At 39.1% G+C, this 15,078-nt stretch overlaps 1 protein-coding gene and 1 long non-coding RNA gene across 3 annotated transcripts in view; one reads left to right on the top strand and one right to left on the bottom strand.

The window, feature by feature from the left end:
- Nucleotides 1-4,005: 4,005 nt before the first annotated feature.
- RNF7 (ring finger protein 7) lies at nucleotides 4,006-10,492 on the bottom strand. Of its 2 annotated transcripts, none has more exons than XM_059921893.1 (3): nucleotides 10,208-10,474; nucleotides 6,567-6,614; nucleotides 4,006-4,945 (listed from the first exon to the last, which is right to left on the bottom strand). In XM_059921893.1, the coding sequence occupies exons 1-3, from the start codon at nucleotides 10,380-10,382 to the stop codon at nucleotides 4,827-4,829; spliced, it is 342 nt and encodes a 113-aa protein (XP_059777876.1). In that variant the 5' UTR covers nucleotides 10,383-10,474; the 3' UTR covers nucleotides 4,006-4,826. The 2 variants fall into 2 exon arrangements, with proteins under 2 accessions (XP_059777876.1, XP_059777877.1); XM_059921894.1 differs by having other exon boundaries at nucleotides 4,889-4,945; nucleotides 10,215-10,492.
- A 98-nt stretch (nucleotides 10,493-10,590) lies between these two features.
- LOC132365210 (uncharacterized) overlaps nucleotides 10,591-15,078 on the top strand; it is a 54,909-nt gene continuing 50,421 nt past the window's right edge. The window contains exon 1 of the long non-coding RNA XR_009503056.1: nucleotides 10,591-10,822. This is a non-coding gene — a long non-coding RNA (uncharacterized LOC132365210). The remainder of the gene's footprint in view (nucleotides 10,823-15,078) is intronic.

Genomic DNA, 15,078 nt, shown 5'->3' on the forward strand with positions numbered 1-15,078 from the left:
GCAGTGGCAGTAGTGATCTATAATGATGGCTACCATTTACTGAGTGCCTAACTCTGTTTCAGGCATTGTTCTAGGCAGTTAACATGCACGAATTCATTTAATCTTCATGGCAGCTCTATAAGGTAGATAATATTATTATTCCATTTTAGTTGAGGAAATAGGCACAGAGAAGTTAAGGACTTTGTGCAATATCACACAGATGGAGCTGAGATTCCAAGCCAGGCTGAGTGGCTCCAGAATTGCCATCTCACTCCTACGCTATATGGCAGCTATAGTCACTCAGAGGAAAGCTTGCTTGCAACCAACCTAGGAAAAGCAGGTTGAGTTCTAACCACTGGCTCAGGTTTATCAAGTGCACGGACAAGAGAAAGCAGATCGATTGTAAAGCTTATTCCTGCTTTGAAAGTCTTTCAAGATAAAAACCGAGGGCTGTCAAAAAGACTGATTTTCTAAACATGTGGATATCTCCAAAATCAAGTGGTCAAAAAATGTACTGCTTGATATAAAGAACAGATTTGTGGTTGCCAAGGGGGAGGCGGGTGGGGGAGGGATGAACTGGGAGTTTGGGATTAGCAGACGCAAACTATAATATATAGAATGGATAAACAACAAGGCCCTACTGTATAGCACAGGGAACTTTATACATATATATATATATATATATATATAAAACTGAATCACTTTGCTGTACAGCAGAAATTAACACATTGTAAATCAACTATTCTTCAATAAAATTTTTAAAAAGGTACTGCTATATTCATAACTGCAAGGTCTGATGAAATATTTCTACTAAGATGGGAAACCTAAAATTAAAAATAGAGCTCAACATTTACAGAACCTTTTCTTAATATAAAATCTGGAAATCATGTTGATTGAATGATTAGAAATAAATGTTAACAGGCAAGTCATGAAGGCCTCATTACCATCCTCCACAAAAGCTCATAGAGCTACAAGTAATCTAACATGTTTACGACAATTAACTTTTTCTTACAAAACTTTTGTTGAGAACAGTTAGGAGTGCTTTACCCCATAACTAAAAACACGTTATTTTTAAAGTGCCACTTCTATTAAAGGAGCTTCCAAAAATGACTAAAATGAAGTAACATCAGTAGCACTTACTATGTGCCAGAAACTGTTGTCAGTTTTACATGTGTATTAATCCATTTCGTCTTCAATCCTCAGAATGATCTACTGAGGTAGGTATTATTATTATTATCTACATTGTACATGAGGAAACTTAGGTAAAGAGAGGTCAAGTAACTTGCTCAAAGTCACACAAATAAATGGTGGCACTGGGATGCAAATCCAGGTATCCTGGCACTAGAGTTTCAGCTCTCAGCCTTTAAACTGAGCAGCAAAATGCAAAGAAAATACTTTTCCTGTAAGACATATTTTGTTGAACAAAATCTAACCGTGGTAGAAATGGAATGACATAAAGATGGCAAAAGAGGGATGGTCCAGCGGTTAAGACTCTGCACTTCTATTGCAGGGGGCACAGTTTCCATCCCTGGTCGGGGAACGAAGATCTCACATGCCGCGTGGCATGGCCAAAAAAAAAAAGATGGCAAAAGAGGAACGATCATGTAAACATTTCTCATGTATTTTGTTACATCATGCAGACATCCAATATAAAATAGCTTAAATTTTATTTGTACTTTAATTCCAATTTTCCTTACATCCAAATCAGTAATGTTTTAAGTATTTTTTAAAACAACGGCTTACTAAAGTAAACATGTAAATTTTCTCATTTTCTTTTCAGAGCATTAGCCAAAGTTAGCCCTTGGCAATGTTCTAAAAAAGCAACAAAGCATTGTTTTAACAGTTACCTTTCTTATCAGATGTCTACCAAACTTCTAAAGGAACAATTAAAAAAATGTTTTTTCTGATCGTAAAGCCTCCTACATTAGCTTCAGTGCTATAAAACAATTTTAGGCTTCTTCTTTAAGCCTAAAGTGAGTGTTCACCATCATATGTGTGTCCTAGGTATTAAACACTAATTTAATAGCTGTTCACACCTCTAGAGAAGAGGGCACAGGTCTCTAAGATTTGGCTCTATGAACTCTTCTTTTTAGGATAGCAGTTATTCAAAATTCTGAACCCTTTATACTTAAAAAAATTATTGTGTGTGTCATATTAGGATTAGGACAGTGGCAGCAAAGTATGTAATTGCCTGTACAAGCACTTAAACCGCTGCTCCCCAGACAGCCAATGCTACCTCTAAAGGGGATGTTTCGGAAATGTTCTCTTTGGATGGCACAAAGACTGATGGCACCACTGGTGTTTGGTGGGTGGAGGCCAGGGAATTCTGGTGTCTTGTAATGTGTGAGACAGTCTCACATGAAGAAACATGGTTCAGCACCCTGAGTGACTTTCGAAGGTTCATTCATGTAGTAGAAAGTCTGTTTATTATTATCTGAGCCTAGAACCTAACTTCTTTTTCCATACAAACACAAAGTACATTTTCGCATCGCTTTAAAATCCATTGAGGTTTCCAAATATGCAACTAAATTGCAAATCAAGATTGTAAATTTGTGTTGTTCAGAACTTTACTAGCACAGTTCACCATTTTGAGGGAAAAAAGTCTTATCAATGGAAATGTTCCTCATGTTTCTGAGTCATAATAGTCTACACTGTTGCTGTCTTCGTGTAGTGATTACGCACACTACACACACACGCACACACACACATGCACGCACTCATCAGCCTACTTCATTATGTCTTCTGGTGTAACTGCGCTCAAGCATTTACATACTGAAAAAGAAATGAATTATAAATTACTTTCCTTTTATTTCTACTTTATATTACAATTATTATTGTATACATTTTAATTATGTGTGGAGATATATTTATGAATTTCACTTCAGGATAGTAAAGGGGACTTTTTTTTTATAAAAAGGAAGTAATGGGTTTGGTAGGGTGAGATTTACTTAGATGTCAGCTGTTAATACAAGAATGCAACTTGCATAGATGGAAAGTTATATAGCCAAAGATGACAAATGTGTTTCCAATACACTAGTGAAGTAAAATTCAACATTGTTTAATCAAATGGAAAGAAAAACCTATTCAATGCTTAACCTTTGCATCGGAATTCATAAATGTCACAGCGTGTTCTTTCTGATGAAACGTGTACTGAACTTTCAGATGGCTATGCAAATGAGCTGACATCATCCCAGGTTGGGTAGGATCAGTGCTGCTTTGTCCCAGTCCCACCTCCTCTTCTACCCTCAGATGCTGATGTGTAATAGAAACAGAGCTTTGTTAGGCGGTGGGCCTGCAGTTTTGCCGTGTGGAAAATCAACTTATTACCACCATCCTTTACATTTCATTTACATACTGTCATAGTGACAGAAATAACTCAACATTCTATTTCTCTTCATTGCAAAGCCAAATATTTAGTTCACATTTTATAGCACAACCTTTTAGAAAGAATAAAGAGCTGCTAAAACAGCTTACTGCACAAGAAACACATTCAAATGGTCCAAACATATTTGTATGCTGTGATTAATTCTTTCAGTAGATAATTGTGAAAAAAAGATAATAAAGCAAAATCTACAAGAAATCTGATTAAGAAATAGGCAAGGTGAAGGCATTCAGAATTCTAATTTTTATTTTAATTATTATATTTTTAATATTCTTTTATGTATCCACATTCCTTAGATTCAAAGAGATTCAGGTTGGCAAACTCTGAAACTGCAGAAGTGAATGGTTAAGATTTTGGTTTTTTAAATGCATAGCAGTAGCCTCTATTATGGAAAAATTCATGGGTTCATAAATTGTGGTTCATAAATTGTTCCAAGATAACTTCCACTGAATGTGAGTTGGTTTGATAAAATTTAAGTATTTTCTTACACTTATGTTTCTAGGAAATAAAGTTAAAATTTTATTATTACCAATGAAAGAGCAAATGAATATTTTTTCAAATTAAACAAAAGCATTCAGTCGACAAATTAGCTTATTAAGTTGAAGGTTGTGCATAAAATTGCAATAATGACAATTCAAATGAGGTAAACAGAATAAACCGTTTATTAAAACATCGTGTGATAAAATAAACTTTTTGATCCAATGCTACAATGGTAAACATTTTCCCCTCATTAACGTTCCACCTAAAACACAGTTAAATTACAACCCAATATGACCAGAACTTGAAAATACTTCTGTCCTTTACCACTCAGTAATTGAACAGTGAGGTGAGTGCAGATCTAGGTTTTCTTGATGAGTCAGAGATAGAGGATGATAACGTAGAAGACAACTGAAATCTCATACAACCAAAGGTTAAATTTTATTTACCCTGTTCACTGGTCTAAACTTAAAATTCTCATTATATCAAATAAAGATTTCATGAATCATCCCCCTCCCTGCCAAAAATAAATATTAGGAACAGATTAAGGATAAGAGTTGGGTTTTCAACTGCACTTTATTTGTTACTATAACATTGGTTTTTTTTTTAACTGATCAACCATAAGCATGCAAAAAGTTCTCTTCTGAACGGAACTGCTTCCGTAGCTCCTTGGCTATCAGTAGGTAAATTATAAACGTCGTTCAATTTATAGTTCTCTCCTTTATAGCACTTATAAGCAGTGTGTGAGACACATACCACAGAGGTAGGAAAGACCATCTTGAATAAATTATCTTCTTAACTGTAGAGAATTTCTGAAAATAAAACTGAAAAAGGCTAACCCGTGCCTGATGAGTCCCAAAAGACCACAGATCCACCGCCTCTGATTCAAAGAATTAGTCCCCTGGAGGGTTCTAGCCTTTGTAGGGCACCTGATAACAAGATCCACCAGGGCTCCAAACAACTGCACAAAGGACACCTTCCACTGCTCTCATTTGCCGATTCTTTGGACCACCCAGTCCTGCTGGCAGAGAGGGCAGCGATTGTTCTGTTTCACCCACAGGGACATGCAGCAGTTATGGAAGGAATGATTACATTCTCCCCAGACGACTGAAAGAGAAAAAAGAATATCTGACATTACATATTTCAATTTAAACTACCGAGCTCAAAATTCTAGCTTATTTTAGATTATATAATAATTAGGGTTCATAATCTTGAATAAAGATGGTTATTAACTGGTCAAAATAATTTTTTCTAGCTATAAGAAATGGAACCTTACATATGTAAATTACACTTACGAACGAAATGAGATAAACCACTGTGCTTGGGAACTTTCCATCACTGTTTAGAATCTGTGGGTGCTGTGGTGGCCTCCAGTTCCTACATAGCTCCACATGGTGTCTTTCTCAAGTTAGGAGATTAAAAGACTTGAGTCTTCCTTAGATCCCAGACTACCTCAGTCAGGCCCTGACCCTGGAGCCCTCTGGGGCTTTATTTTACTGAAAAATGTCCTCCTGATTTTTATTTAGCAAGATATAATGAATTTTAAATGTTTTTAGCTCATAGCAGGCTATTATAAACAGGTGACATGCTTCTAAACATTATTAGTTGTACCTCTAATGAGTTGTTTTCTGGAAGTGGTGAGGATCTGTGTTAAGTCATCCACAGGCAGTGCAATTCCTCACGTGACAAACAGAATGGAATGTTCAAAGTGGCTGGCTTTGAAAGAGAGGTCTCTTTCAAGAAAAGGGTCTCTCTGTGATCAACGAAAGCTGGCCTACACCTCACAATTCCCAAATGAATATTTTTAAAACAAACAGAATCGAAGAAAAAATTTTAACCAAGGGAAATCACCCATAATCTGGGATACAATCTCAAACATGGGCTTCATTTATCCCTTGCTTGACCAACTGAGCTATAACAGAACAATAAAAGAAATAGGAAAAAAAAACAGGAGACAAACCTTTTTGTGAAAATTGGTTGTAGGAGTAGGAAGCTAGGGGACTCAATCTAAGTCTTTTGGGAGGAAGAAACAGGATTTGATCAAAACTACATAAATCATTAAGAAGCTGTATGTAAACCACACAAACACAAAGGTAACCTTTCATTTCAGGAAAATCTTTAAACACTTTTATATAGCAATGTAGAAGTGATGACCTCAAGAACTGGGACATAAAAACCTTTGAGTTGCTTAAATATTTGGCCTAAGACAACTTCTGTAGTCCGAGATGTAAGTAAAATATAACAAACTTCTATCTATAAACTACATCCAAAAAAATCTTGAGATTTAGAATTGTTTTTACCTTGGTAGAAAAGTTAAATACCGGATCATAAAAGAATATTGAATACTGAAATGCTTTGTTAAAATAAAACCCTGACTGACCAAAACTAACCTGTAACATACTCAAAACTTGAAGGATGTTTTGGCAAATTCCTTATTTTATACTTTTCTTAATAGAAAAGAATTATTTCTTTTTTGATTATCAAAATGTTTACCATGTCCATGTCTAGAATATATAACCAATTCTCCTCAATTAAAGCAATTGAAGGACTTAACAGATTAATTCTATTAAGACCATTTGAGAACCAACACATTTTATATTAACAATGGATCACTGCTTTACAGTTTATTTTTGTGTATTGATAAAGTCAATCTTAATTGCAAATTCAAACATCCCCACTGAGAGAAAACCTTCAGTTGAAAAAGCAAGAGAACAAAATTACAACATACCAACACAATCCTCTTGTTTGTTTTCAGCTTGACATCTAAGACAGGCATCTAAAAGTAAACAAATAGCAATTCTCATTCTGATGCTCAGAATGCAATTTTTAAAACCCATACACTTCAAAGTCAAATAAAGGCCCAAAGGGTTAGAGATGCAGATTAAAAGACTCATACTTTTAATTCCTCATCTGAACATAAGTGCTTAAAGATGAATAAAGTACAAGGCACTCTACTAATTTACTTATGACCACAAGCAATTTCACAAGGGTTACTGACCCTCTATTTTTACAAGCTCTGATGAAAAGAACTTGGATGTAACCACCAGAGAAAAATATGCTATACTCCACTATATTAGGAGTTATAAGCTCACTGGGCATGTTCACACAGATCAACCTTATGAGTAGTTTATTTTCAAGACATCCTTTTAAATAAGCCATGCATATATATTGGTATTTGCTTACACATAGATAGAAACTCTAGAAGGATATCCAAGAAACTAATAATAAAGTTTACCTGGGAGGGGATGGAATGGGAAGGAGTTTTCACCGTGTACTTTCTCAAGTTTTTAAGTTATGTGACTGTATAATCTCTATAAAAATTAAATGTAAAAAACTCCTAAATACTAGGTTCTCTTTTTTTCTTTTTAAGGAAATGCTCCCTTTATAAATAAGTCTGAGCCCAAAGCATTTACCCAACAACAGTAAAATATTTTAATAAATTACTTGGGAGAAAACATGAGGAATGGGAACCAAAAGGGGATACTAGAAGTCTTCAAAATTGAATCTGTACTACTATTTGTTTGATGAAGGAGGTAATATAGAATATTTTAGGAACCAATGAAATGGACTCATTCACTAGCTGAAAGGAGTCAAAGTTGGGTAAAAGGAAGTTCAAACCAACAGAAAAAAATAGCTTTTAACATAAATTGGAGGAAAATAATTCTGTAAAAATAGAAGCACGGTGGAGCTGAAGCCTGCTTCTCTTCTTACACTGCATCATGCTCAGGCATTTGTTTGCTCCTCTCTGCACGCTCTCACCCTTAAGAAAACACACCACCCTGGCCTCTTCAGCGTGGATTAAAAACAACCCTCGCCTCCTGAGGCCTTCTTCAATTCCACAGTTACTGAGTATCTACTCTGTGCAAAGAGTAATGCACTGCGGACACCAAAATGACCAAGTCTGGGTCCCTGGTCTCACCAGTAAACGGCGAGGTAGATAGGCAAACAACTAAATATCATAAGGATCACGATATAAGGCTGAAGACATGGCTCTGGTTCTGTGTAATCACAGAATTAGAGCTCACGATCCCAACTGTCTCTTTTACAAATTAGGAAAACAAGGCTCCAAAAAGTTATCTCAAACGTCCACGTTAACATACAGCTGTGGAAGGCTACTCTGGCTCTTCGTAACTTGACAGCACTAGTAAACCTGGTTGCCTCTTCCTCACCAGTGCTTGCTCGCTGTGCCATCTGCTGCTTTCAGAATGAAGCGGGGGAGAGTGGAAACCCAGGGAGAGAGTGTCAACTACATCAGAATGGGCTGACAGGCAAATCTTAGATCCAGAAGTCATAACCAATCATTTAGGCGTATGAGATGAATTCCAAATATAAAGGACATGGGATTAAGTGGGCTCTTTGTATAATCTAGAAGTCTCTGAATTATGCTTATAGCTTTGATTTAGATTCATTATCAAAAATGACCTAAATGGATAAAAATGACTAAAGTTGCAGATAAAGGAAAACATTTTCTTTTGCTGATGTTCCTAATATCTAAAACAGCACATTTCTAAAGAGTATAGTAACACCTTTCAGAATGATGCTAAAAAACAAACTTCCTTCTGCTGTCACCTAACCACTAAGTGGATTTTAACACCTCATAAACAAAATACAGAGGTCTAGGCCAGAACACTTTCCTGAACCCAAAGCACAGCTGTTGTAAATCTGCAACATTAATCCACAGTAGCAGAATACTTGCTATAATTAGAAAGTTAATGTGAACCATGAGTCATTTACAGCCCATACTTGGACTTACTTTAAATATCCCAGGAAAGTTTATTTCTTGCAAAATTGCAACCATTATTTTAAATTTTGCATTTCTGTTTACTATTTTAAAATTTTTCTTTGGGGAGAAAAATAAAATCCTCTTTTAGGAAATTCTTTTTTTTAAACTGAAGGAAATTTAGGGGATAAAATTTTTAACAGTTTGTCTTACAAAAGAACAAAAATCGCCTGGATACGTTAAAAATGTCACTCAAACTGGAAATTATGATTCTAGTTTTTAAGAAAGGGGAAGGACAAGGGAGCTGTATTGCAGGCCAATGAACTAGGTGCTTTTAAAACTTGATACGCAATATAAGCAGATCACATCTGAAATCAAGTTCTTTTAAAAGTAAAAAATAAAAATTGTTTGAATCCCATGGTTGTAAATTCTCTTTAAAACAAATCCTTATGAATAAAAAACGTAAGAGCATACTGCGGAGACAGTAAATTGAGAAATCGCTTGATGCTGGTAGGTTTGAATTTTCATTCCTCAAGCAGGGAGAGCAATTTTTAAGTTATTTTCTCCAATTCTCTCATTTTTCAGTGCAAAACACAAAGTTTACAAACTACTGAAACAGTGTTCTCCAACTACCTTCAAGAAATAACATTTAAGATGCTCTTAAATTTAGGAGTTTTAAATGCCCTATTTAAAAACAACGTGCATTTCAAGAGCACCTCTTTTTCAAGGTGGTCGGAGATCTTAAAACAGAAACCATATAAAACATAACGAGATGAAGCTGTGTTCTGAAAGGTTTCACTTGGTCCAATATTTTTATTAAAAACATCGTAGAAAGAAGTAACAGTTATTTGTAAAAGAGGGTTTTCCATAAAGGTCTGACTTCAGGGCACTGTCTTCTCCAAGAAATGGCATCCTATGATAGGAACGGACCAGGAAGGAGATGAAGTTTTATGTTTCGGAATAAAGGGCTTACATTCTTCCCGTTCAAGCCAAGCGAGTGCTATCTGACCAGTCTCGAATCATCCAGCTTTAAAAGCCAGCAGAACAGTAGCCCATCCAGAAAGGCAACGGCTAGGAACATTTTTCTTCCCTGCGCCTCTCCAGAGCACGACTAGGGGTCGTTTTTGTGGAAGATGACTCCAGAGCATCGCTTTGTTGTGTGTGACCAGAACCACTTTAGTGACCCGCTGACTCAGGGCCTTGACCCTGACCTCTCTGCGATCTGCTTTTTTTTTTTTTTTTTTTTTTTTTGCGATCTGCTTTTTGAAAAGGGTGCCGTAGCTGGCCACACAAACCGAAGTGGTTCCTCCCAGCGCCCATCAAATCGCCTACTTTTATTGTCGTGATCACACCCATCATTACCTGAAATTACCTTGTTTGACTGCACTGCTTACCACCCGTTTCTCTCCCCAGAATACCAGTCCCCGGCGCTGGGCGCCTGCTGAACGACCCCACGGCCCCTGGCGGCGGCCGCAGCCCTCTGCCCGGCGGCAGCTCGGGTGTGGCCCGCGGTCCCTGGGCACCGGGGCAGGGCGACCCCGCCCCCACTCCTCCCGGAACAGTCTCTCCGAGGCTCGGTCTGTCCCCCCCGCCCGGAGCCGGGCCCGCGGAGGCCGCAGCGCGGCCCGGGCCTCGCGTGCAGCGCTTACCCATCACCTGGACCCTACAGATGGCGCACGTATCGCACTCCACGTCCCAGCTCCACATGGCCACCGCGTTCCACTTCTTGAGAGAGAACATTTTGTCGCCTCCCGACTTGGATCCTGCACTCCCGGAGTGAGAGGACAGGGCGCAGGGTTCCTCGCCGTCTTCCACGTCGGCCATGGCGGCGGCGCGAGGCCGGCGGCGCAGACGTTGGGTCGCGGGAGGCGGGAGGCTATGGCGGCTCCGTGGGGCCGCCCAACGGGCCACAGCGCCGCCCGCAGGCCGCGGGCCACCGCCGGGCCCAGGACTGGGGCCGCCCGCGATTGGCTGGCGCGGCCGAGTGACGTCACCGTACGTCAGCGCTCGCCGCTTCCCGGTGCCCGGGTGTCTCGGTGTCCCCGGGACCCCGCGCCTGGCCAGCTCAGGGGCCTGAGGGGCCCGGGGCCGACTCCGCACAATGGAGGGTTCCACTGCGCAGGAAACACGTGTCCTGCTTTATGCCTTCATGATACTTAACCGCTCTCAGAAGTTGTCTTGTTGATATATTCGTTTGCCTCGTCCCTCCCAAATGTAAACGGCATCGGAGCGGGGACCATGTCTTGACCACCACCTTCTCCTCGGTATGTAAAAAATGCAGCCTCAGGAGGGGCAGTTATTTGTTGAGTGAATGAATGACGATCTAGGAATCTGGTTCAACGGTTCTCAGACTTTTTGGTCTCGCGACCCCTTTACACTTAAAAATTATTAGGACATTAAAGAACTTTTGTTTTTGTAGGATGGATATATACGTATACACACTCATACGTATATATTTCCTTTTTAAGAAAACAGGAAAAAATTTAAATGTATTAATTCATTTAAAAATAACAGTAAGAAACCCGTTACAAGTTATCCTTAGAACAAGAATATCGTACACTCACAAGAGAGAGTGAAGAGAAATAGCTGTGAATATTGTTATCCAAATAGTTTTGACCTTGTTGGTCCCCTGAAAGGATCCCAGGAACCCTGGGGACTAAACTCTGAGAACCTCTGATCTAGTTTAACCTCCTTTTATACGTAGGAATAATGAGGTCCAGAAAAGTGAGTAACTTAAACAGCACACTGCTCTTCCGTGAAGGTGACAGTTTGGAAACGAGGGTTCTTCTGTTGCTAGCCCAGGGTCATATCATTATGTTTTCCCAAGCAAAGCAGATAACATCTCTATTTAAAAGATAAGAGATAAGAAAGCTGGGGCACAGAGAGCGGAAGAAGATGCTTGATTACCACTACCACCTAGTGGTGGACACCTGCTGTGTCAGGTTTGGGACTTAGCCTCCCACCTCTTCTTACTGGGCCTAATCATCCCTTCATCTCCTGATGTCAGGCCTTGTGCCTGGGCCAGGGCTACCCAAACTCCAGAAATCTGGCAGAGGAACAGGGATGCTTATGCATTTACATATTTATATATGTAAAAATATAAATGTGGACACATGGTCACATTTGGCTAGATGCTAATGTGTGCTGTTCGTTGAGTGGTGCAGTTAGGTGCTGTGAGGGACAGAAACATTCCTCAGGATGGATGTAGTGAGGGAAAGCCTCATGGAAGAGGTGAAGTTTGAACTGGGCGGAGATGGGAGGCCTTGGAGGCCAGGAAGTGAATGGAGAAAGCAGACTTCTGCGAGGCTGTTAGCTTGAACAGAGCAGTAATAGTGGTGGCAGATGTAAATCTGACCACAGTAACTTTATGAGCCAGACAAAAATGCCTGTAAACAAACCCAGGTGAACCATCCAAAACACATTTCATTCACATTAAGCTACCACACGTCTGACTAGAGATGGCTATAGATGCTAGATAGTTAAAAAAAAGAAGGCTGGAACCAGATGAGGCTAAAATGCCCCCCGTTGGTGAGAACTGGGCAGTCTGAAAGAGAAAAGGAGGGACCTCAGATGAAAGGCCAGAGGATGATTAAGAAGGAGAAATGGCACATGCCCATGCTGAATCCGAACCTCACCACCCTGCCCCTGGATTACTGTGGCCTGACTTCCTTCCTGTTTCTCCTCCCCACTCTAGCATTCAATCCAAAGTGCCTGTTTAATTTTCCTCTGTCCACTTTTCCGCCTGGCACTCTCCTGCTCAAAATGTTCCGTGGCCCTGCATTATCACTAGAACAAAATCTAAATGTGCCAGTTGGTCCCTTAAATCCTGCCGCCATATAGCCCCAGTCTACTTTTCTAGTAGTCATCCCTAAGCACTCCTCACTCAGACTGTCATCAGATTAGTCGGCTCAGTCGTCCAAACACACCCTGGACTGTCTGTTTTTTTGCCCCTCGCATTGTAACATCTCTGAAATTGGTCAGAACTTCTCCCTTCCTGCTCCGGCTACATTGCTTCTGAAATGAGGAAAAACTCACTTATCTTTGTGTCCGTACTGACCACTCTTTGCCACTATTTATTCATTCCTCCCAGAAAAACCATAGCACTTAATTCACTCTTTTGGCATCAGGTCGCATAACAACCCAAAAGCGCTGTTACTGATGTTCATCAAACAATTTTAAGGGTTTTAAATTGACAGCTCATAAATGATAAAAACCTTAAAATAACAAAATGAGTATCCAATGGAAAAAAAAGCAAGTGCTGTTAATGGACTCTCCAGAAATTGCTACGTCTGTACTGCAGACACATAACACATCAACTCATTTAAAAACTTTTTAACTGTGGTAAAATACACATAACAAAGTTTACCATCATAACCATTTTTAAGTGTACAGTTCAGTAGTATTAAGTACATTCACATTGTTATCAACCAATGTCCAGAACTTTTTCATCTTCCAAAACTGAAACTCTATACCCATTAAACAACTCACCATTTCCCCCTCCTCCCTCTGGCAGCCACCATTCTCCTTTCTGTTTCTAAGTTTGAGTAATCTAGGTACCTCATATAATTGGAATTATACAGTATTTGTCTTTTTGTAACTGGTTTACTTAGCATAATGTCCTCCAGGTTCATACATGTTGTAGCATGTGTCAAAATTTCCTTCCTTTTTAAGACTGAATAATATTCCATTGTATGTATTTACCACATTTTGCTTATCTATTCATCCATCAATGGACACATGGGTTGCTTCCATCGTTTGATTATTGTGAATAATGCTTTTATGAACATAGGTGTACAATTATCTCTTCCTGATCCTGCTTTCAGTTCTTTTGGATATAAACCTGAGACAGGAAGGGGGTAGGGCACAACCTTTAAAAGAATGACATAGCTCAAGGGCACGACATAAACTGATTAGAACGAACTAGGTCCAAGATGGCTGAGTCGAGTTCTGCTTGACCTTGAGCGTCAGTATATGCTCATTGTAGCACATCAGCACACTAAATGACACACCCCAGTTTCCATGGCAGTTCCAAGGACGACCACAAAAGGTCAAAAAGTGAGCAGTGGCCCAGTTACTGGAAATCCTCACCCCTTCCCCAAAATGGCTAATCTCCCACTCATTAGCCTATGAAATTACCCACCCCTATAAAAACTGACAGCCCCATACCCTCTTGCCCCTCTTGCCTTCCGAGATGCCACACTCTGTCTGTGGAGTGTGTATCTCCCTGAATAAACCTTCTTTCACTTTACTATGGCTCACTCTTGAATTCTTTCCTGTGTGAAGCCAAGAACCCACACTTGGCGGCCGTCCCAGGGACTCACCTGAGACCTGGGATGGGACCCTCCTCTCGCGCCCTACTCTCTTTTCTGCAACAAACCCAGAAGTGAAGTTGCTGACTCATATTAATTCATTTGTAATACGTAATTTTCACATTTTATTCTCCAGGCTGCTCTTTTTGTTCAGTAGTATGACTAGGGCATGTCTGCATATAAGCACTTTCATATCCACATTATTCTTCCTGATGGCTGCATAGAATTCCACTATATACATTTCCTGTGATTTATTTCTCTGAGAACCAGTTGAGAGACATTTAGTTGTTTCCAGTGTATAATTAATAGTGCTGCAGTGAACATCTTTATACATATTTCCTTGCACATGTGTGAGAATATATATATATACAGTACATTTCTAGAAGTAGTATGCCTGAGTTAAGGCTATGTATTTTTCATTTTGATAGACATTGCCAAAAGACCCCTAAATAAGCACAGATTTTACACTCCCAACCAGTGGATGTCGGTGGCAAATCTTTAAAAAGTTAATATTATTTTTTTGAGCCGAAACAATTTCTCAGGAAGCCTCATACGTTGGATATATAAGTTCTAGAGATTTGTTAAATTGATGTCACTACCCTATAGGCTTCCTTACCCTGACTAATGATTTATACTATTTCAACTCATGCTCTAATGTTTACTTTTAATGTATGAGGATCTTGTCTTCCTTGCTAGATGCTAAGATCCTCAAGAGTGGACATAATTTACTGTACTCATCCTCACCTCTACAATTAGTTTGGTGCCTGGAACTTGCCAGCAATTGTTACATTGTACATAGAATGAATGACAGTTTTTGTTTTTGTTTTTAACTTCAAAATGAAGAGATCTTAAGTGTTTTTTTTTCCTTTCTATTTTTCTTGTATAGCTATTCTAAGTGAAATAACTGGAATCACTCAATTCTAACAATAATACCAGCCATTAATATTTATTTTTGAAAACATACTATGAAACAGGTATTTTTCTAAAATACTTGAGATGTGTTACCTCATTCAATGCTCACCAAATGAAATAGGTGCTATTCTTATCTGTATCTTACATAAGGAGAAACTGAGGCACAGTGAGGTTAACTGACCTGCCCAAAGTCACCTGTAAAGCAACAGGTTTCCACAGAGAATTCTGGTTCATCTAGTTGCCCACTCTATGCTTTTTATCGCTGCATCGTGTACAATTTAACAAATACAATTTATCAT

The sequence above is a fragment of the Balaenoptera ricei genome, chromosome 4 (assembly GCF_028023285.1).
Source record: "Balaenoptera ricei isolate mBalRic1 chromosome 4, mBalRic1.hap2, whole genome shotgun sequence".
NCBI classification, from domain to species: domain Eukaryota; kingdom Metazoa; phylum Chordata; class Mammalia; order Artiodactyla; family Balaenopteridae; genus Balaenoptera; species Balaenoptera ricei.